Source organism: Bolinopsis microptera, chromosome 3 (genome assembly GCF_026151205.1).
Source record: "Bolinopsis microptera isolate Bmic1 chromosome 3, MBARI_Bmic_1.0, whole genome shotgun sequence".
NCBI lineage: Eukaryota > Metazoa > Ctenophora > Tentaculata > Lobata > Bolinopsidae > Bolinopsis > Bolinopsis microptera.
This window is the reverse complement of record NC_087074.1, coordinates 1,727,905-1,751,750: the sequence shown is the minus strand read 5'-3', so window position 1 is coordinate 1,751,750 and position 23,846 is coordinate 1,727,905. Positions and strand designations below refer to the sequence as shown.

Genomic DNA, 23,846 nt, shown 5'->3' with positions numbered 1-23,846 from the left:
CTGGTCAGTGCAAGTGCTTTCAGATATGTGTCAGTATTAATTTGTGAGTTACTTTGGAAACACATGTTCACCACTTTAGAACTCTGCCGGGAAACATTTTAATCCATAAATTGGTTATACTTCATAACTTCACGTCCCCCCTCACTGTTAACAATAAGACCAATGACCGTGCCAGACTAGAGTCACAGTGGGTACACAGACTCTGTGTCCGGCCCATTCATACGCCCAGCCGACCCGCCAGATTATATTATGCGGAGGAGGAAGCCCTGCAACTCCCTCGACCCTCTCCCAACTCACCACGAAGGTGAATCTCTGATGACCAAAGCTGAGTATCTGTACTGGATCTATCCTTGTGTTGCCATGGCGACGGTTAGTGGGCGTTTGTCTAGTTCTGTAGCCCAGTAGTTCTGGGAACTCTTCCTCGCTGTCAGTCTCTGAACTTTCGCAGCTCTTATCTGAGATATTGCAGTTAAATTTTTCTAATATAAAAATACAATGTAATGTATTCATGTAATATAGAAATAACATATTCCATCATTAATCATTAATTTAATGATTGTTTTCGAAAAAATTAATGCGACTGCACGTTTTGAAATGTAATAGTATTTTTACTTATTCATTGCAATTTTTAACCTTTTGCAAGTGGAACAAGTTTGATCCACATAGAAACTGAGAAGCCGTGGTACATACTCGGCCACCTTATCTCTCCCTCTAACGACCATACCGCCTGGGGGAATACAATTAGTTACTATAGTTACTATAGTTACCATAGTTATCATAGTTACTATGGTTACCACAGTTACCATAGTTGTTATAGTTATCATAGTTATCATAGTAATCATAGTTATCATAGTTATCATAGTTACCATAGTTACCATAGTTATCATGGTTATCATAGTTATCATAGTTATCATAGTTATCATAGTTATCATAGTTATCATAGTCATCATAGTCATCATAGTTATCATAGTTATCATAGTTAATATAGTTACCATAGTTATCATAGTTATCATTGCATAGTTATCATAGTTATCATAGTTATCATAGTTATCATAGTTACTATAGTTATCATAGTTATCATAGTTACCATAGTTACCATAGTTATCATGGTTATCATAGTTATCATAGTTATCATAGTTATCATAGTTACTATAGTTATCATAGTTATCATAGTTATCATAGTTATCATAGTTACTATAGTTATCATAGTTATCATAGTTATCATAGTTATCATTGCATAGTTATCATAGTTATCATAGTTATCATAGTTACTATTATAGTTACCATAGTTATCATAGTTATCATTGCATAGTTATCATAGTTATCATAGTTATCATAGTTACTATAGTTATCATAGTTATCATAGTTATCATAGTTATCATAGTTATCATAGTTATCATAGTTACTATAGTTATCATAGTTATCATTGCATAGTTATCATAGTTATCATAGTTATCATAGTTATCATAGTTATCATAGTTATCATTCAAATTGATATCCAGAAGATACTGGCCACACTACCCCATTTTGGGTTATTGAAAAGAAATAATAGGTATCTAATATCTATATAGTCAAGTAGTACATTCTCACACTTTTAGTTGGTATGTGGTAAATGCAAATTCAGGACTAGCTCTGTTATAATGTAGAAATTATGAATTTTTCGTCAAGTTTAATATATAAATAGACATATTATCGATAGTATTGCCTGAATAAATAGTATCTGGAGAGACGATTTGTAGGATACAATACTTGAGTAGGAACAGTGTGCCTCGTGAGTCGTTACGTGTAAAGCTGTAGGTACTTCGCACGAAAATAGCTGGATAACGTAACATTGTTCACAAACGTTTTGACTTTCGTGTACCATCTTAGCTTATCAATTACAGTGAATGGGATATTGACTTTGAGTAGGAATGTTAGGACATGATTGGATCTTGTGATGTAAAGTAAGAATAGCTCATCGCATGTGATCCTCAACAAGTTAGTATATTTTACTACAGGAAAAATGTTTCTTCCGTTTATTTTGTGCTCGATAGAGTATAGACTCGGGCTCGGTCAGCTGCCTTATAGAGCGAAACATAATATCTATTTATTCCTATAGCTCATCTTATATACCTCATATTCACGTTGTTATCTACCTTTTTGTTTGTATTGATTTCTGGTCAAAGGGACAGTTTCAATATGCCGTAATATTAAAACATGTTCCTGACCATACATTTTTCTTCTTTTCTTGTACGATTTTAAAGCTTTTTTTTAGTATGACTGCTGTGCCTTATAAGGGGTAAACACTGAGTTATCTGCCTACCTAGCTCATAGACTTCCCAAAACCTGTACACCCGCTAGCTGTAAGCTTTATTCGAAGAGATTTAAAATCATTTATGTTTAGTTTCTTGACATCATCTATCTATCTTTGATCTAGCTCCGAAATATAAATTTTATGCATTTTTATTTGCCGATAACGATAAAATAAAAGTTTTATTTAAGTAATCGATACTTTTTACCGCATCAAAAAAATCAATCACAACCAAAGTTATGGATAGTCATAGCGGAAATTGTAATGTGAGCTAGTTATGACGTATCATCTTATCATAGAGCATGGCAACGTGCGTTGCTAATCTGTTCTTACTCGCGCACGTGCAATCTCTTGATGTTGCTAAGCAACGACGCATGTAACCTTTGCTAAAATAACGCCATTATTTTAACGTTAATTTTGCCTCACTTCCGACGTTAAATAAACAAAATTTGAAGCCTAAATCAAAATTCTGAGATTTCCGGCTTCTATTTCTGTCTTTTTCCTACTACCCTGGTAAAAATCGCGAGGTTCCAACTCCATTTGCAAACTGAAATTGGTCAGGAAGAGGGGTCGGTTTTTGGTCAATTTTCAGTGTTTTTTTCCCCTATGAAATGTGTTGATTTTTGGTCTCAAGGAGGATGTAGGAGAGAAACTCAGCGATAAAATTTGCGATGTGTTTGAAAAAATGGCAGAGAAGCCACGCTTCGAAGCTGCTCGAATTGGTAATAAAGCTGCTGAAAAACACAGAGCTGTTAAAGTATCATTTGGAAGCTCTAGCACCGTTCATCAGATACTGATTAAAGCTATAGACCTCAGACTGTCTCAGTGTTTTAAAACTGTCTTTATTTCACCGGATCGGTCGCCGGAGGAGCGTGCAGTACATAAACAGTTGGTTCTAGATTTAAAGAGGAAGGTCAAGGAAAATCCTAATAAACATCATTTTATCAGGACTAGTAGAATTTGTGAATAGATGAGTGAGATATAATAGTTTACTTCTTATCTAACTAACTAACTTGGTAACTTGGTAAGGTTTATCCTCGTAGCAGGAAGGGTCATCAGATGTCTGACCACCGTGATGGCGTGTAGTCTACCAAGGAATTCGACCAGCTGCACGTATAACCGGAAACCGGAGGGTTATCCGGTATCAAAGCAAGAAACTTCGACAAACTGACTTTGAAGCTGGCAAACGTTTTCTCGGCTTTCACTTCAGTCGGCACCTTATTCCACAGTTTGGATCCTTTTACTGCGAACGAGCTATCGTACAGTGTCTGGTTTCTCATCGAACTCGACTTTGATAGAGAAGGAACAACTGCTTTAGTGCCATATCTGGATGTTTCCACAAACTCGATGCTACAGCTATTTGGAACAACGTTATGGTACGTTTTCCACATCATCAAGATGATGTATCTCTCCCTTCTCCGTTGCAGGGACATTAACTTCAAATGAGCTAGCCTCTCCCAGTAGTTTAAGCTGTATAGACCACCAATGCGGCTTGTAAAGGTACGCTGGACCCCCTCCAAAAGCTGAATCTCTGTCGTCTTGACTGGGTCCCACAGCGGACAACAGTACTCCAATAAGCTTCTGACTAGAGACTTGTAGAGGGTCATCATAACCACTTTATCCCGTGTCTTAAACACACTGAACACCCAAGACAGTTTACTTCAAGCTTTGGTGACCATATCCCCGACGTGTTTAGACCAGCTCAGATCTCTTGACACTTTTACACCAAGGTCTCTAACGTTTTCTACGGGATAAAGAGTGACGTCACTAGAAACCTTGTAGAGGAGACTTTCTACGTAGAAGGGAAGTTCACTTGATAAGTTCCTCTTATTGTGTAGGTGGTTTAGGAGTTCGAACTTCTGCTCGTGTAACTTCATGTTGTTACATAGGGACCAATCTATAATGCTGTAAAGATCAGTCTGAAGAAGTTGGCAGTCTTCAAGGCAGCTAATTTGCTTGGAAACCCTAGTATCGTCTGCGAAGAAGCTCACTCTAGAATGCTTAACCACGTCCTCTAGGTCGTTGATGAACAACAGGAAGAACAGTGGACCTAAAACACTGCCCTGAGGCACCCCGCTTAACACCTTAGCGCTGTCTGAATGCACACCGTTCACGACAACAACTTGGTCACGACCAGTTAAGAAGGATTGAATCCATCTTAAGAGCTTCTCCTGGAATCCATATCTTTTCATCTTTAGAAGAAGTAGATCCAAGTCGACTTTGTCAAAAGCTTTTGCAAAGTCGAGGTAGATTGAATCGGTGTCATTTCCTTTCGTGAAACCTTCGTATTATATGTCGTCAAAGTGCTCCAACATTTGGGTGAGACAGCTTCTATTTGACCTGAATCCGTGCTGTTTGTCCGATAACAGATCATTAGAATCAAGGTACTGGGTCATGTGCTTTCTGACGACCCTTTCATACACCTTCACTACGTGGGAAGTCAGCGTCACAGGTCTATAGTTTACAGCTTCACATCTGCTACCTTTCTTGAAGAGAGGAGTGACATATCCGGTCTTGTAGTAGCTTGGGACGATGCCAGACGACATAGATTCTGTCCAGATGAGATAGATAGGGACCGCTAAGCTAGAGGTACATCTTTTCAGCAGGATGGAGGGGATGCCATCGGGTCCCGGTGCAGAGTCAAGCTTTAGTTCCGATATAGCGTCCTTTACGTGGTCGAGAGTGAGGACAAGTTCTTTATCTCGACAAGTAATGGGCGGCACCGCAAATTCAGGCATGGATTTGTAGGGGCAGTTAGGGTCACTATAGACTGAGCAAAACTGAGTCTGGAGGATGTTCGCAAGATCCTTCTTCTCTGTGACAAGCTTATTTTCACTATTAAGAAGAGTTGTGATGTTTTGCTTCACTTTGGAGAACGATTTCGCGTAGGAATAAAAGTATTTCAGATTAGCTTTTATCTTATTCACCGCTCTCCTTTCGCCCTCATCAAAATGGTGTACTATAGCTTCCTTAATCTCAAAGCTGATTAATCCGATTTCGTCTTCAAGCTGTTTCATTCGAGCATGGTCGCCGCTGCACTCTGCCGCTGAAAGACGATTCTTGAGTCTTGACTTCTTCCTTCTCAGCGAGTTGTAGACATTCGGTTTTCCTTTAGGAGGTCGTTTCCTTGGGACATTTTCAAGACAAACGTTTAGAACTTTACGTGTAAAATTTATCGGAAATTCTTCAAAGGTAGTGGAACCTCGAACCTGTTTCCAGTCCACACTACTGAGAGCTTCGTTAAGTTCCTCGAAATCAGTATGGTTAAAATCTAGAGCCCGAAAGTTCATTTCGTCCAGATACGTGAGCTTAGCTTCCTCGAGTAATGCAGGGTTAAAAGAGAGGAGAGCATTAACCATGTTGTGATCGGACATTTCTGTAGCTTCGCAGCTTACATCGCACACCAGCCGATCGTTGTTGCACATTATCAGATCCAGCACATTGCTCCCTCTGGTCGGGGTTGTAACCATCTGGCTGAGCAGGTGAGTGGACATAAACCGTATCAAACACTGAGCAGAGAGATTGGAGTCTGATGTCCCCCACTTCGGATTTGGAGCGTTTCCCAATCCACCTGTGGTAAGTTAAAGTCCCCTGTTACGAAGAGGTCGTAGTCGCTCGGAGCGCAGTTCTCAATAACATGAGTAAAGCTGTCCAATAGTTTTGAGAAACTGGCGGCCGTTGCATCAGGAGGTCTGTACGCCACTGCAACACAGAGTTTAGCAGAGGGGTAGAGATTGATGATCCCCTGACAAACACTATCATCAAAACTCTCTGATAGGGAGACTGGGATAGAAGATAGAGAGTACAGCATAACTCCCCCACCACTCCTTTTACTGCGATCACACCGAGATAGAGAGTATCCTGGAACCTCTAACTGAGCATCATGGTGGTATGATTTCAGCCAGGATTCTGTGATGGCGATAAAAGGAAACAGGTGTCCGTCCTGTCGCTTCTCGTCTAAGTGACCTATAAGGTCCTGCAGCTTCCACCTCCCGGCACTCTTAGCGGAGGGGTTTAAGCTCCTAGCGTTTAGAAGTAGGAGGGAAGAGAGAAGGGAGTCTGGTGCTGGGGTAGCCTGGGAACACCTAAACTCATCATCGCAGGAGCTGCTTGGGATGGGTAGAACATTTGTCCCGCTGGTTGTGCTGGAGGGTGGCACACTGAGGACGGGGCACTTTGATCCATTTTCTTTTCTAGAGCTGCTAACTTGGCCGCCATCCCCGTGACCAAGTCTCGTAGCTCTAAAAAACCACTCGAACTAGAAGAAGAGTTATAAATAGAGGTTGTCTGCATACCGGATCTCTGATTCCTGTCCCGAGTGGGTTCTTCCTTTTTCTTCTTTCTACAAGAAAGGGGGTGAAACTTGGAACATTCTTTGTTGAGACACTATCCTCTTTCGAGTGCTACCTTGCAAATATCAGGGTGTAAAATAAAATATATATCATTTTATATGAACTCTTACACTTTACATTTACTGAGAATATACATGCATTCTGGAGTTTAAATTATCACTTTTGTCACCATGCCAGCCGCTTTGAAGTCGGCAATTCTTATTTTTAATAATATTGGTTGTTGATATAAGCGGGATATAAATGCTTTATTTCATAAAATTTCATATGACCCCGTTGCCGGTGGGATTTCGTCAAGTTTAAAATACAATATAGATATTATCAGGAATCAGGATATTATCATAATGCTTAAACTCAACTATTTCCTTTCATCATCCTTTCCCGAATTCCTAAAAGTATCCCATAGAAATTTGTTACTAATATATACTGTTGTAACTGTTACAAATAGCTTGAGTTTTCTTTTAATCGGCCGGTGGTAAGAGGTTTACTTGATAGTTTTGTGCCCCAAAATATGTGATGCCTAAGTGTCACCTTTTTTCTCTCTCCCTCACAGCTTGGAGATCATCAGAAATTGAGTTATAATTTTTCAAGCTTTATGTTTAATATTGGATGTATGACCTTAATATTATTAATTTTCTCAAATACCATGATTTAATTTGGGGTACGAAATTCGGCGGTTTTTAAGAAAAAAACCCATATTTTCGTTCCCACATCATTTAGGTCACTAGAATTATTTTGAACATAAACCCAGTTGCTCTCAGGCCTGTTCTCCAGTGCGTTCTTTCGCATTTCGACGTTTATAGTATTTTAAATTTTAATGTAAATTTATGAAATGATTTTTAAAGCAATCCATGATCGAATACTAATGTTCATTTATTCGGTAAATCATACTTATAACTTAGTATATTGATGATATATCGATAAGTCATAATTAAGCAAAATACGTGAATACTTAAATTTTGGTAGTCCGAAAATATGGGATTTTTTTTCGAAAAACCACCGAATTTCGTACCATATAAATCTCGTAACGCACACTCTGCTACTAGAATAGTTATACTGCTTTTATTATACCGTATTTAATTTCTAATATAAAATGTTTTTTGCTCTTTAATTATCAGAATTAATTTTCTTAAAACAGCAATTAATGTTCTCTCGATCAGATATTCGTTAAATAGCATAACATGTTTTTAAATTGAATCGCATTTATAACCTAACGAACAATACTTTTAATTATAAAGTACAACGCGTAGGTGCAACAATATTTGATTTCATACTTTCAGAAACCGGGCGGATCATGTTAATGAGATTCCTCACACAACTGAGCGTTTTCCATCTTATTTATTGCACTGAGATAAATAACGAGGATGATAGTTACCATAGTAACGAGGATGTCTGCAAGCCTGCTCAGGGACCCGCTAAGATGGGATATGTTATCAGCCAGATTGGAGATGTTAACAAGCTTACCCAAACGGACGCTAAATTCATACTATCTAGCATTGTAGAGCACGGAGTTGTAGTGATTAGGAACCAGACCCTAACAAGACAGCAGCAGGTTGACTTCACTTCTAAGTTAGGTGAAATAATCGTCCTACCTCTGTCCTTTGAAGGAAAAGACCCAGAAGTAGGCTTTCCCGCGATCCAGAGAGCGTCAAACTACTGGCATAACGGTACTTGGAAGGGAAAAACACACTGCTTTGGCTGCTACTGGCACAAGGACGGGGACTTCCAAGAAAACGGCTACTTATTGAGCATGCTGTACGCTGATGACGTAGCGGAGAACCGGTCCACAACTAACTTCGTGGACACTTGTGAGACCGTGTCCAGGAAGCTGAGCAAGTCCGCTCTAGAGGAGCTCTCAGAGATAGTGTACACAGTCTCAGTGAGAAGCATCCCAGACTTTGCAAACGGGACCGAGGAGGACTACTCCCTGTACCCGCTGGTGAAGAGACACAGGGTGGTCTACCTGCACCCGGGTAGCGGGAGAAAGTGCGTGTATGTGGACGTGTATATGGTAACGGAGCAGGGGCACAGCCCCGAGTACCTGTCTCAGGTGCTGGAGGAGGTGGTGGGGAGGGGCGAGAAGTATGTGCACTATTGGAGGAGGGGGGATATCGTGATATGGGACAATGAGGCCGTCATGCACAGAGCGGGCACTAGAGGGGTTTCTGGACCAAGTGATAAGACCCCTAGGATACTGCTTCGTACTCAGGCGTGGCTTTAGAGTTGTAGTTACCATAGTTACCATAGTTACCATAGTTACAATAGTTACCATAGTTACCACAGTTACCATAGTTACCATAGTTACCATAGTTACTATAGTTATCATAGTTACCATAGTAACCATAGTTACCATAGTAACCATAGTTACCATAGTAACCATAGTAACCATAGTTACCATATGCATCAAATTCGAAACTTGAATGTAACTCATAATAGTGATCCAAAATAGGCCCAGGAAGTGACCCAGATGACTCCCTTAATGCAACAAACGAGGATAGGGAATAAATAAGCGAATTTAGAATGTTGAATATTCAATATATGTTACATTTTTCACAGCGTTTAAATTTTTGTGATCATATTTATAATTCATTTCATGAATTCAAGCTATTGTGTAAACATCCCCCCCACAGCCCCCCCCCCCCTATTGTGTTAACAGCCCCCCCCCCCCACCTATAGTGTAAACAGCCCCCCCCTATTGTGTAAACAGCCCCCCCGCCCCCCCCCCCCCCCCCCCCCCTATTGTGTAAACAGCCCCCCCCCCCAACAGGGTTGATTTGTTAGATTATACGTGGTATTGTGTTATTAATTAAACCGATTTTATATACAATTATTATAATAGGGTTCTAAAAATGCCAATCCAGCTGGAGTTGCCATAGTTACTATAGTTACCATAGTGACTATAGTTACTACAGCTGGGGGGTTAAACTTGCAGGCCAATGAGCGCACTCTGTAGCAGCGTTCAAATGTTTGTTTAAATTCCATGTATTTTAGCTATTGATCTTTATTTTCTTCGCGATGTATAAGTCTATCAATTCTTTCTCGTGTAATACTTTGTAAAATCAAATTATCGAAAATAACGAATAACTGTAATTTACTAAGTAACCACAAAATAACTGTTAATTATTAAGTAACTACTAAATAACTGTAATTTACTAAGTAACCACTAAATAACTGTAATTTACTAAGTAACTACTAAATAACTGTAATTTACTAAGTAACTACTAAATAACTGTAATTTGCTAAGTAACCACAAAATAACTGTTAATTATTAAGTAACTACTAAATAAATGTAATTTACTAAGTAACCACAAAATAACTGTTAATTATTAAGTAACTACTAAATAACTGTAATTTACTAAGTAACTACTAAATAACTGTAATTTACTAAGTAACTACTAAATAACTGTAATTTACTAAGTAACTACTAAATAACTGTAATTTACTAAGTAACTACTAAATAACTGTAATTTACTAAGTAACTACTAAATAACTGTAATTTACTAAGTAACTACTAAATAATTGTAATTTACTAAGTAACTAATAAATAACTGTAATTTACTAAGTAACTACTAAATAACTGTAATTTACTAAGTAACCACAAAATAACTGTTAATTATTAAGTAACTACTAAATAACTGTAATTTACTAAGTAACCACTAAATAACTGTAATTCACTAAGTAACTAAATAACTGTAATTTACTAAGTAACTACTAAATAACTGTAATTTACTAAGTAACCCCAAAATAACTGTTAAATATTAAGTAACTACTAAATAACTGTAATTTACTAAGTAACCACTAAATAACTGTAATTTACTAAGTAACTACTAAATAACTGTAATTTACTAAGTAACTACTAAATAACTGTAATTTACTAAGTAACTACTAAATAACTGTAATTTACTAAGTAACTACTAAATAACTGTAATTTACTAAGTAACTAATAAATAACTGTAATTTACTAAGTAACTACTAAATAACTGTAATTTACTAAGTAACTACTAAATAACTGTAATTTACTAAGTAACCACAAAATAACTGTTAATTATTAAGTAACTACTAAATAACTGTAATTTACTAAGTAACCACTAAATAACTGTAATTTACTAAGTAACTACTAAATAACTGTAATTTACTAAGTAACTACTAAATAACTGTAATTTACTAAGTAACCACAAAATAACTGTTAATTATTAAGTAACTACTAAATAAATGTAATTTACTAAGTAACCACAAAATAACTGTTAATTATTAAGTAACCACTAAATAACTGTAATTCACTAAGTAACTAAATAACTGTAATTTACTAAGTAACTACTAAATAACTGTAATTTACTAAGTAACCCCAAAATAACTGTTAAATATTAAGTAACTACTAAATAACTGTAATTTACTAAGTAACCACTAAATAACTGTAATTTACTAAGTAACTACTAAATAACTGTAATTTACTAAGTAACTACTAAATAACTGTAATTTACTAAGTAACCACCAAATAACTTAATTTAATGAAACTTGTCAGTAGTGACTGACCTGAGCGGACTGTGCTGAGGAAATACTGTGTGTTGGTGTACCAGGGTCCTCTCCCAGGGATTTGTGCAGTGTTCGCAGCAGGGATACCTGGCAATAGTATCAATAATGGAGGTAATTTCCATTGTTACCATTGTTACCATTGTTACCATAGTTACTCGTTACCATAGTAATTTCATGTTGCAGTCAACGTTTAAGAAAACTTTCCCGTAATTAAAATGTAATTATGAAGCGTTCTCCTAATTCTAAGAATCTAGTATTTTTATTCCTTCACAAAATTTACTTCCTTCTACAGAACTCACGATATGATTAACGCGAATGTCATTTTTGTCTAACCAGACACGTACAAAAATCATTTGCTACAGTTTTATGTATTTTCATTTCATTCCAGTCATATGATACAGTAGCCGTAAACTCAATTTGAAGTTTCTTGTTAAATAATTTTAAAACGCAGCTCTCCGGCTTTTCGTTTCTCGCTCAAATTTCTTTGCATAATATCTTTGTTATGCCATTTTACCAGTTTATTCTCCTCCTCCTGCTGCCCACCCTACTAGACTCCGCAAACGTTTTGGTGATATCAGGACTCCGTGGTTCCCACCTGTATATCACTACTGAAGTGGCCGGTAAATTAGTGGAGTTTGGGCACAATGTAACCGTCTTGACGGCCCATGAAGATCCTAGAGTTGACTTTAGTGACAGAAACTTTGGTTTTACAACTTATGCTGATGATAGAGACCCCGGAGGTAGGGAATTCTTTACAAGATGGGAGAGAGCTATAGACAGAACTCTCACACTGCCCTCAGAGGACATGATAGTTGATCTTCTTGAACAAGTTGAGGATGTCTTCACAGAGTTTCATAAGCTCGCAATATCGTATTACACCGGGGATAAGTTTTCGGAATTACTCCACGAGGGCAAGTTTGATCTTATCGTTCTGGAACAAAGTGAGATGTTGGGAGCAAGTCCTAAACTAGTGCACCTGGATATACCGATACTGGGACTTTACTGCGTCTCAGAAATGAAGTAAGTAGATTTATATCATAAATAACATTATCAATATTTACTTATCTAAAATTATATAAGATTAAGATACGATTAAATATTTGTCTCTTTATCTTATAACATCTTCAGGGGCCCGAGAGATTTCCAATCTTTACCAGGGTTACATAACAGCGAAATTGCTTCAATGAACGAAGTCAATGAGAGTCCTCCAACCCTAGCTGATAGGTGGAAGACTGTATGGAGGTTAGTCAGCTAGTTACCATAGTTACCATAGTTACCATAGTTACCATAGTTACCATAGTTACCATAGCTTATATGGAGGTTAGTCAGCTAGTTACCATAGTTACCATAGTTACCATAGCTTATATGGAGGTTAGTCAGCTAGTTACCATAGTTACCATAGTTACCATAGTTACCATAGTTACCATAGTTACCATAGTTACCATAGTTACCATAGCTTATATGGAGGTTAGTCAGCTAGTTACCATAGTTACCATAGTTACCATAGCTTATATGGAGGTTAGTCAGCTAGTTACCATAGTTACCATAGTTACCATAGCTTATATGGAGAGTAGGCAGCTAGTTACCATAGTTACCATAGTTACCATAGTTACCATAGTTACCATAGTTACCATAGTTACCATAGCTTATATGGAGGTTAGTCAGCTAGTTACCATAGTTACCATAGTTACCATAGTTACCATAGTTACCATAGTTACCATAGTTACCATAGCTTATATGGAGAGTAGGCAGCTAGTTACCATAGTTACCATAGTTACCATAGCTTATATGGAGGTTAGTCAGCTAGTTACCATAGTTACCATAGTTACCATAGTTACCATAGTTACCATAGTTACCATAGTTACCATAGTTACCATAGCTTATATGGAGGTTAGTCAGCTAGTTACCATAGTTACCATAGTTACCATAGCTTATATGGAGGTTAGTCAGCTAGTTACCATAGTTACCATAGTTACCATAGCTTATATGGAGAGTAGGCAGCTAGTTACCATAGTTACCATAGTTACCATAGTTACCATAGTTACCATAGTTACCATAGTTACCATAGCTTATATGGAGAGTAGGCAGCTAGTTACCATAGTTACCATAGTTACCATAGTTACCATAGTTACCATAGTTACCATAGTTACCATAGCTTATATGGAGGTTAGTTACCATAGTTACCATAGTTACCATAGCTTATATGGAGGTTAGTCAGCTAGTAGAGGAATTGATAAAAATACACTTTTGATACTTTTAAAATCAGCAACAACAGGTTTAGTTGTCAGTTGGTGATTTGAGCGATAAATTTTTTTCAATCTTGATATTTTCAGACAAGTTCGACTCTATGCCCAGATGTATCCCGTTCTTTCGAACCTTTTTAAAGAAGAAATGGAGAAAACGGGACTGTCTATAAACGACTACTACCTGTCTCTGTTTGATATTATCTTAGTGAACGACCATCCGGCATTTTCCTTCCCCTACCTAACCCCACCTAACACATTCTACCTCGGACCACTCCAATTGATAGACCGGGTCATCAGCCCTCTCCCGGACCTTTACAGTGAGTTTATAAGCAACTGTCCGTACCCTCACGTGGTGTATTTATCATTCGGAACCTACTTCCAGGGTATCACTCAGCTTTCCAAATCGGAGGATATCATTCGCACCCTAGCTAAGATGAAGTTTTGCGTGATCGTGAAAACGAACTTGGACATTGCAGAGCAGTACCACGTGACAAAGACACAGTTCCTGTCCCAGAAATGGATTCCACAGAAAGATCTGCTTGGCAGCGGCAAGATCCTCTTCTTCATCTCTCACTGTGGTAATAACGGCAGGATGGAGAGTATCTATTACAATGTGCCTCTGTTGTGTATCCCGCTCTTTGCTGATCAGTACCACAACGCTAGGCTGGTACGGAGCAGAGAGTTCGGAGTGTGTTTGACCAGGGAGGAACTCAGTACGGCGAGCCTGGAGCAAGCACTGGACGTCATGGTGGAGAGGAGAACTGTTCATGTGGAGAATATGAGGGAGGCGGTGCGGATTGCTGTCAATGATCCTGGAGCAGGGACCGATGTTTTGAGGTTTTACTCCGATCTCCTCATTAAGAATAAAAATGCTGAATTTTTGATCAACAGAATTGTTGAAAAACAATGGTCTTATGAAATTTTGAATCTTGATTTTCTATTATTGGCATTTTTAGCTTTAGCCGGAACTGCCCTCTTTTTCATAACCTGTATCTATAAGTGTATTCGGTATTGCTGTCGTAACAGGAAGTCTAAAAGTAAATGTGAGTGATTCGATTATAGCTTTATAGTATCTTGGCATAATATTTGCACACTACGATTACTATGTTAATTTCCGCCATTGAAAATGAAGTTGTTGATTATCTTTTTATTATTTTATTTATTTTATTATTTTATTTATTCACTTCACGTTTTCTTATATGATTTTTTTAAATGTAACAAAAAGTACTCACGATATTGTTATCAGACTGCAGGGCCACCAGCTCTGATTTAGGGTGTTTAATGTGTTGTAACAGTAGTTTCAGCTCCCGGGTACCCATACTTTGAGAGACGGTTCTCTCTAGGATCCTGTGTATCATCTGAGATTTTATCAAGATGTTATCTTCAGGGCTTCCGATTTCAATTTACATGAAACAACAATGTGCGCTACTAAATACCAAGATATTATATTATCCAAGTACAATAGTGAAGGGGGTTCAGTGGATTGCCCCTGGAAAAGTATAGAAAATATCTCAAAATATGATTGACTAACCAGTCCCAACTCGGAGCAGGAGGAAATTGAGTCGGAGTATTTCTCTAGCAGCATGAGAGGGAGCCCCTGAAAACATATTCTCTTACAACAGGGTGTCAGAGTCATTTACGTCATCTTATTTAATTTAAAATGAGCTGAAGTAGACAGGTGTAAAGTATTTTTATTATCACAAATCATTCCGGACCGTATCTGTCTGAGCGTGCAATAATTCCAGATATATGAAACATGACTCCCTCGCCTTCATACCACAATCAAATAAAACTTACCGCAGATTGTAGGAGGTAGCCGCATGACTTACACAGTATCTCCAATCTTCCGAACATTTTCAACAGGGCTCCGTCACTGTAATTAGTGTAACCATATTGTTTAATTGTGGAGGAACCAAACATTTAGTCGAGTCCTTATCTTTTTAGTCAATCAATTTCAAATAGATAAACTCAGTAATATTTCAAATTTTCCCAAGCTTCGTATTATTATTAAAAACTAGTGTACTAATTTGTCTACAAAATCCTGGATAACAAATTGCCTGGAATTTTACCATCCCAGATTTGTCGAATCGCTCAAGAATTCAATTTTCTACTCTAAACTCTGAGCAGATGTGGGTTGGTTCACGAAACATGTCATGCGAGGTTAATGATAGTGTTTCCGGCCGAGAGCCAGCTATGTATAAATAAAACACATGATAAGCGCGCGCAAATGGTTACAGTGCGCACTTTCAGGAGTGCTTGTTTTGCTAAAATGTCATCGCGCGTTACGACTATGGAGGTCTTATCATGTCTAAATTGACTTTTTGTGTCCATGTCGCTGAAATAGCCAATTATCAAGATAATCTCGCCAAATAAGGAGTCATGCTTCCAGTGGGTCTTGAGTGGTGGGCCCTAACACCGCATTCTTTCCATTCATTTAGGAATTAGTCAACTAATACTGCCGGTCGTGAATAACCTTCCGCCTAATCGAAATGGCACTGGTTGGACACGCCGTGAGTTTAACTGAGGATGATGACCACGCCCTCTCTATGATTTACAGAATAGGTATAAGCTATTCGCAGGATAATTAAATTTAAAAATGTAATTTGCAGAAAATGCTGACTAACCAAGAGGTTATCTGAGAGTAACAAGCCATCCCTTTGTAAATCTCAACTAGTAGCTCGGGGTGGATTATCTCTATCTTGCTCTCTTCTATCTGAAATACAAGTAAATTATAATATATATCTTTTTAGACAAATGTAAATGAAGAAATGCTTTTAATTCCGCACTTTAATGAATGCACAATTTGATTTGTCTATGAATGCATTATTGAAAATATTCCATCGCTGCAATAAGACTAAGAGTAAGACAAAAGGCAGCAATTACGAAACCCGTATATAAACTACAGATGATTCCTTGGGGAGTTGAAAGAATTCACACCTACACCAGTGCTGTTAACACTCGTAAATACATTATACCACATGTCAACACTCGACATTAGACTCATTGCCAATATTAGGAGATATTAGGAGATATTAGGAGATATTAGGAGATATTAGGAGATATTAGGAGATATTAGGAGATATTAGGAGATATTAGGAGATATTAGGAGATATTAGGAGATATTAGGAGATATCAGGAGATATGAGGAGATATTAGGAGATATTAGGAGATATTAGGAGATATTAGGAGATATGAGGAGATATTAGGAGATATTAGGAGATATGAGGAGATATTAGGAGATATTAGGAGATATGAGGAGATATTAGGAGATATTAGGAGATATTAGGAGATATTAGGAGATATTAGGAGATATTAGGAGATATTAGGAGATATTAGGAGATATTAGGAGATATTAGGAGATATTAGGAGATATTAGGAGATATGAGGAGATATTAGGAGATATTAGGAGATATGAGGAGATATTAGGAGATATTAGGAGATATTAGGAGATATCAGGAGATATTAGGAGATATTAGGAGATATTAGGAGATATTAGGAAATATCAGGAGATATTAGGAGATATTAGGAGATATTAGGAGATATTAGGAGATATTAGGAGATATTAGGAGATATTAGGAAATATCAGGAGATATTAGGAGATATTAGGAGATATTAGGAGATATTAGGAAATATCAGGAGATATTAGGAGATATTAGGAGATATTAGGAGATATTAGGAGATATTAGGAGATATTAGGAGATATTAGGAGATATTAGGAAATATCAGGAGATATGAGGAGATATTAGGAAATATCAGGAGATATTAGGAGATATTAGGAGATATTAGGAGATATTAGGAAATATCAGGAGATATTAGGAGATATTAGGAGATATTAGGAGATATTAGGAGATATTAGGAGATATTAGGAAATATCAGGAGATATTAGGAGATATTAGGAGATATTAGGAGATATTAGGAGATATCAGGATATGTTCTCTGGACCTGTGGCGTAACGTTGCCATTTGGTGTGGTTTAGAATTCAGCCTGAAATATGCCCCGACTTCAACAATTCATATAAACTTAAATTATAGTTGCATCATGACTAAAATAAAGTTGTCACCCCCCGAAAGTACGTTAGTGTTTGAGTCATGCAGCTCTCACAGCATCGCAGTGTTCGCAGAGTACCCAATCAATCCATCAGCAGTGCTCCTTCATAAATACTGCTAAAGTGCTAAATGAAATGCTTGATATGCCTTATTTGGTATAACTAGCACCCCCCCGGATTGGTAAATAGAGCCACTTCCAAGTACCAGTAACGCCCTTAATAAGGGGCTACAGATGATAGGGTAATGGATTTTATCTGGATATGTAAGAGAAACTGTTTGAAAGAGAAAGAGAAACTGTTTGAATGTTTGGTGTTTTTATTTGGTTGACCACCGGACCACGATCAGTTATTTGGTAAGCAACACGAATCTAGATAATATTGTAGTATCGGACAGTACCAGTGACCCGTGTGTGAGTGCTATTGTTCGTTTACTGATTGGTTATTCTTTGTCACGTGTGACAATACAGGCTTTACATATGTACGTTCTTCATTCATATATATATATGATACACTTAGCTAGTTGAATATTGATAAATATTGATATAAACAAATTTAAATATCATAAATATAGTCATTAATGATTATAAACATTAATATAATATATAATGTTTATAAATAACAATAAAGAGACCACAAAGGGCAAAATATGTACCCTTCTTTGTTGATTTGAGATGAGAGAACATATCTATTTCAATATCTACTATCATCCTGTGTACTGAGGTACTGTGATGTAACCATGGTAACTCTCAAATGTGATGTAACCATGGTAACTCTCAAATGTGATGTAACCATGGTAACTCTCAAATGTGATGTAACCATGGTAACTCTCAAATGTGATGTAACCATGGTAACTCTCAAATGTGATGTAACCATGGTAACTCTCAAATGTGATGTAACCATGGTAACTCTCAAATGTGATGTAACCATGGTAACGCTCAAATGTGATGTAACCATGGTAACGCTCAAATATGATGTAACCATGGTAACGCTCAAATGTGATGTAACCATGGTAACGCTCAAATGTGATGTAACCATGGTAACTCTTAAATGTGATGTAACCATGGTAACTCTCAAATGTGATGTAATCATGGTAACTCTCAAATGTGATGTAACCATGGTAACTCTCAAATGTGATGTAACCATGGTAACTCTCAAATGTGATGTAACCATGGTAACGCTCAAATGTAGTAACCTAATAAGGTGTGTTACTTACGTCGATGAGATTTTTGTGTTGGTCACAGCACAGCTCTATCATGTTCATGAGTACTTCCACGTTGGACGGCAACTCCATAACACTGAAACAAATTATGTAATTATTCAATTACTGATTACCCTAATTAGTTGGCTTAGTTTACATTAAAGTGCTCAACTTTCAGCAGAAGCATTTGAAATTGTTGGATTTAAAATATTTATACAACTACTCCTTAGGGCCCAAAATTCTTAATTAATAACAAATAAAAATAAACGCAAGAGTTACCTTGAGTTATTGGTTGAGTTATTAGTTACCTTGAGTTATTGGTTGAGTTATTAGTTACCTTGAGTTATTGGTTGAGTTATTAGTTACCTTGAGTTATTAGTTGAGTTATTAATTACCTTGAGTTATTGGTTGAGTTATTAGTTACCTTGAGTTATTAGTTGAGTTATTAATTACCTTGAGTTATTGGTTGAGTTATTAGTTACCTTGAGTTATTAGTTGAGTTATTAATTACCTTGAGTTATTGGTTGAGTTATTAGTTACCTTGAGTTATTGGTTGAGTTATTAGTTACCTTGAGTTATTAGTTGAGTTATTAATTACCTTGAGTTATTGGTTGAGTTATTAGTTACCTTGAGTTATTGGTTGAGTTATTAGTTACCTTGAGTTATTAGTTGAGTTATTAATTACCTTGAGTTATTGGTTGAGTTATTAGTTACCTTGAGTTATTAGTTGAGTTATTAATTACCTTGAGTTATTGGTTGAGTTATTAGTTACCTTGAGTTATTAGTTGAGTTATTAGTTACCTTGAGTTATTGGTTGAGTTATTAGTTACCTTGAGTTATTAGTTGAGTTATTAATTACCTTGAGTTATTGGTTGAGTTATTAATTACCTTGAGTTATTAGTTGAGTTATTAATTACCTTGAGTTATTAGTTGAGTTATTAGTTACCTTGAGTTATTAGTTGAGTTAGCTTGTTTTACTGTTGGGAAGAGGATGGAGATGAGGAGGTGATAACACAGACTTAACTTCTCATTATCACACGACCTGGGGAAGAGTAGAGTGTTACACGTGACTACCTTATTAGGAGCGTTGTGACATTACAACATCACGTGACAACATCACGTGAGGGCGAATCAGATCACAACACATAAAGTAGTAGTAGTAGATAATAGTGACTTATAACAGGATTATCCGTGTTGATTTTGGCAACATGCCATCAACCAGAGCAAAACATCACTCCATTAAATGGAGCACGTTATATTGTCATGTGACATTACATGTGACATTACATGTGACATTACATGTGACATAACAATATGTGACGTTACATGTAATCTGTATAGTTTCCAATTCAAATAATGTGGCAGTATTATAAGTAGATTTTAACGAGGATTGAAGGGTATCAGCTGCTACTGATACTACTGATACTACTGATACTACAGATAGAGGTCCAGTACCAGGAACTGTTGGCACTACTGTAATTCTCAAGTTCCTGTAACAAATACCCCTGACAATACTATTAATGGCGAGAACACGATACGGTCTACACTCTACACTCTACACCTCTTATCACCACTGATAACTGTTAAGGTTCGATTGTACTTAATAATTTGTTAATAAAAGAAATGAAATGTTCTCTTATCAAATCTAAAGATCTAATACCTTTAATATAATACACTGATAGCAAATTACGCAACTAACTTGAAACACTAAAAACGCACCTGTACACCCCAAGAATAAGCTTAGCGTAGTCCATGAACAGGGCAGTGTACATCTTTATCAGAGTGGTCTTATCATTGTCGGAGATGGTCTTATCAGCAGTCACCAGGCCTTCGTCATCCTCGTCCAGAGATAAGCCTAGTACCTGATATACATTATACAATATGAGTGTGCGGTTTAATAATGACCCTTCAATGACCCTTTTACCAAATTCTCCCACCTTCTACCACCTTCTACCACCTTCTACAACCTTCACCAAACGTTGGGTGTCCCACATCCTAAACCGCTATAGTATTATATATTACAAGTGTAACCCAGCCTTCGGCCGGGATTGTACTGCCGCAGTAAAAAAGGGTAGGAGTAATTACCCGCTGATTCAAAACCCGCATTAGGTGAGCAATTCTATTCGGAGTATCCTCACGAATCCAATAGTATAATCCAATAATCTCATAATCAGTTCTTTCTCGTGGATAATCAAGTCATTATTAGGCACCACATTCCATGATCATAAGGTCCGAACACCGACTATTACACCTTATCACTCCCGTCTTGAACCACTTTCCATTTTTATTTAAATCGTTTTAGAAATTAACCCTTGTTACCTCCGCACCACACCTGCCTATTATATTTGAAAACACGCATAACATTGTCGATGAAAGTATGAACTCTCTCTGTAGTCCAAACAGACCCTGCAAACAGTGCCCCCTTCCCTAATAAGATTATAGTATAACATGACAGCGAATCTTACCCCGCTAACACAATTATGGTTATTACTTATGCAGCTACATATATGCAGAGAGAGTGAGCCCCGTAACTCTTACCGTTTTCTTGATTAAGCTGCTCAAGCCATTGGGGCCATTTTATGTCACATTTTTGGTACAAAACCATCAATTAAACCACTAACCACCGGCCTATTTTTTAAAAATTTTCTTATTGGCTTCTTCAAAGTTTTGTCGGTACTTTACCGAAAAAACCAGTCCCGTAACTCTTACCGTTTTTTAATATAACCGCTCGGAAATTTCCCGCACACACACACACACACACACACACACACACACACACACACACACACACACACACACACACACACACACACACACACACACACACACACACACACACACACACACACACACACACACACACACACACACACACACACACACACACACACACACACACACACACACACACACACACACACACACACACACACACACACACACACACACACACACACACACACACACACACACACAAACACACACACACACACACACACACACACACACACACACACACACACACACACACACACACACACACACACACACACACACACACATACGGATTTCTTGAGATTATTAAGGTTATGATCCTGGACCCACCCCATGTGGCAAGAACATAGTATATGAATAATCGGTATGTGATTTAGGGGCATCCCGAACTGTAAGAATCTTAGGTTTGTCTTTTGATAATACTCAGAGGCTAGGGGGGGGGGGTGGGGCTTTGTAATTTCTAGTGTAATTTCTAGTGTAATTTCTAGTGTAATTTCTAGTGTAATTTCTAGTGTAATTTCTAGTGTAATTTCTATAAAATTTTGTGTTGAGTTTACAGAGGGGGGAGGGGTCAAAAACTTCCAAAATATGGGTTATATTATATAACTATGTGATATTATGTGAACAATCCCTTATAACTTTATAACTGCAGATCGCTGTTACTTTACATAATTTTCGTGCCAAAACTGCAGGTTATGGGTAGTTTTCCAATTTACAATCCAGCAGAAATATGTGGATTAATGTGATAGATTGCTCAGGAGTAAGCATATATAATAATGCGAGTGGTTAAGTGATTATTTATTCTAATAAAGTTAAATAAGGAGGTATGTGATTCCCCTAATTAACAAAAAGATCTCACAAAAGAACAGCTCGTCAAATCTTGCTTTGAGAAATTTATGTAAATGGTTGACAAATTATATTCAAGATATTGTGAAGATGTCAAATTATGATTTGTGACACATTGACCATTGTGCAACTGTTGCGTAAGTGATGCTCAACAAGGTTCTGTCAAATTCGTATTTGGTGTTTTTCAGCACAAAAAAGATTAATTATAAAAACAAAATACGCAACAAACTTTAAAACAAAACTATAAACAGGTACCAACTTAATAAGGAAGCACTTCTAAAACCATCAGTGACAGAATGTTAAACCAACGAACCTGGACAGTGCTGTCTTCCTGTGCTTCCCCGATGAACGCGTACAGTACAGCCAGATGATCTGCGAATTGAGAGATGGAGGCGTGGAACTGCGTGAGGTGGAAAGATTGGTTGTGCGCGCACCGCAGCAGCACCGTGATAACGTCCTGGTACAACCTGCATTTCTCATCCTCTTCTTCTAACTGGGGGAGGGAAGTAGTGTTACAGTGGTGTTACAGTGGTGTTACAGTGGTGTTACAGTGGTAGCACCTGCATTTCTCATCGTCTTCTTCTAACTGGGGAGGGAAGTAGTGTTACAGTGGTGTTACAGTGGTGTTACAGTAGTGTTACAGTGATGTTACAGTGGTGTTACAGTGGTGTTACAGTGGTGTTACAATGGTGTTACAGTGGTGTTACAGTGGTGTTACAGTGGTGTTACAGTGGTGTTACAGTGGTGTTACAGTGGTGTTACAGTGGTGTTACAGTGGTGTTACAGTGGTAACACCTGCATTTCTCATCGTCTTCTTCTAACTGGGGGAGGGAAACTCGTTACAGACACAAACGTACAGGTTACACAAGGGAGACACTGTCTGCAACATTGTGCATTGTTTACTAAGCACCTTGCATACTTAGCACTTAGTGACTGTTACTAAGCACCTTGCATACTTAGCACTTAGTGACTGTTACTAAGCACCTTGCATACTTAGCACTTAGTGACTGTTACTAAGCACCTTGCATACTTAGCACTTAGTGACTGTTACTAAGCACCTTGCATACTTAGCACTTAGTGACTGTTACTGATCCTGCCTCTTCCGGGGTGTTACAGTAATAGTAGTAATTAGCGGGATCTAGACAGAGACCACCTCATGTTAGAGCTTCTAGACTTATCCTTCTCAGCTATCACTTATAGTATAGAAGGAGCACGGTGCAGTTTGCTGTGCACACAATTGTAATGTCAGAGCACGTCATGTCAACATGTGCTCTCTAATAAATGGTGAGTATTGAGTCACATATTGTTGTGTTAGTGATTCTTTAACATATTTGTTACATTTATAAAGTTATTTAATTTGTACCAAATTTTACAATAAATCAAAATCAGTATATTTTATAAAACACCCTGTTTGCAGTATGCACAGTATGCACAGTATGCACAGTATGCACAGTATGCACAGTATGCACAGTATGCAAAGTATGCACATTATGCACTAGTATGCACAGTATACATAGTATGAACACACAGCGCTTACTAAGCTACTTTACTGTTATACCATATA

General features: G+C 37.5%; 2 protein-coding genes across 2 annotated transcripts in view; one reads left to right on the top strand and one right to left on the bottom strand.

The window, feature by feature from the left end:
* LOC134812446 (lysosomal-trafficking regulator-like) overlaps positions 1–23,171 on the bottom strand; it is a 61,617-nt gene extending 38,446 nt beyond the window's left edge. The window contains exons 1-12 of the mRNA XM_063819870.1: positions 23,136–23,171; positions 22,596–22,775; positions 20,381–20,523; positions 19,608–19,703; positions 18,677–18,758; positions 16,043–16,131; positions 15,216–15,291; positions 14,950–15,015; positions 14,651–14,776; positions 11,173–11,259; positions 634–727; positions 298–455 (exon numbers count right to left, since the gene is read on the bottom strand). Coding sequence (XP_063675940.1) covers positions 298–455; positions 634–727; positions 11,173–11,259; positions 14,651–14,776; positions 14,950–15,015; positions 15,216–15,291; positions 16,043–16,131; positions 18,677–18,758; positions 19,608–19,703; positions 20,381–20,523; positions 22,596–22,775; positions 23,136–23,171 — 1,233 coding nt within the window. The remainder of the gene's footprint in view (positions 1–297; positions 456–633; positions 728–11,172; positions 11,260–14,650; positions 14,777–14,949; positions 15,016–15,215; positions 15,292–16,042; positions 16,132–18,676; positions 18,759–19,607; positions 19,704–20,380; positions 20,524–22,595; positions 22,776–23,135) is intronic.
* On the top strand, positions 11,463–14,614 carry LOC134812922 (UDP-glucuronosyltransferase 1A7-like). Its single transcript, XM_063820528.1, has 3 exons — positions 11,463–12,192; positions 12,301–12,414; positions 13,506–14,614. Exons 1-3 carry the CDS (start codon positions 11,675–11,677, stop codon positions 14,467–14,469), a joined length of 1,596 nt encoding a protein of 531 aa, XP_063676598.1. The 5' UTR covers positions 11,463–11,674; the 3' UTR covers positions 14,470–14,614.
* Positions 23,172–23,846: the final 675 nt, after the last annotated feature.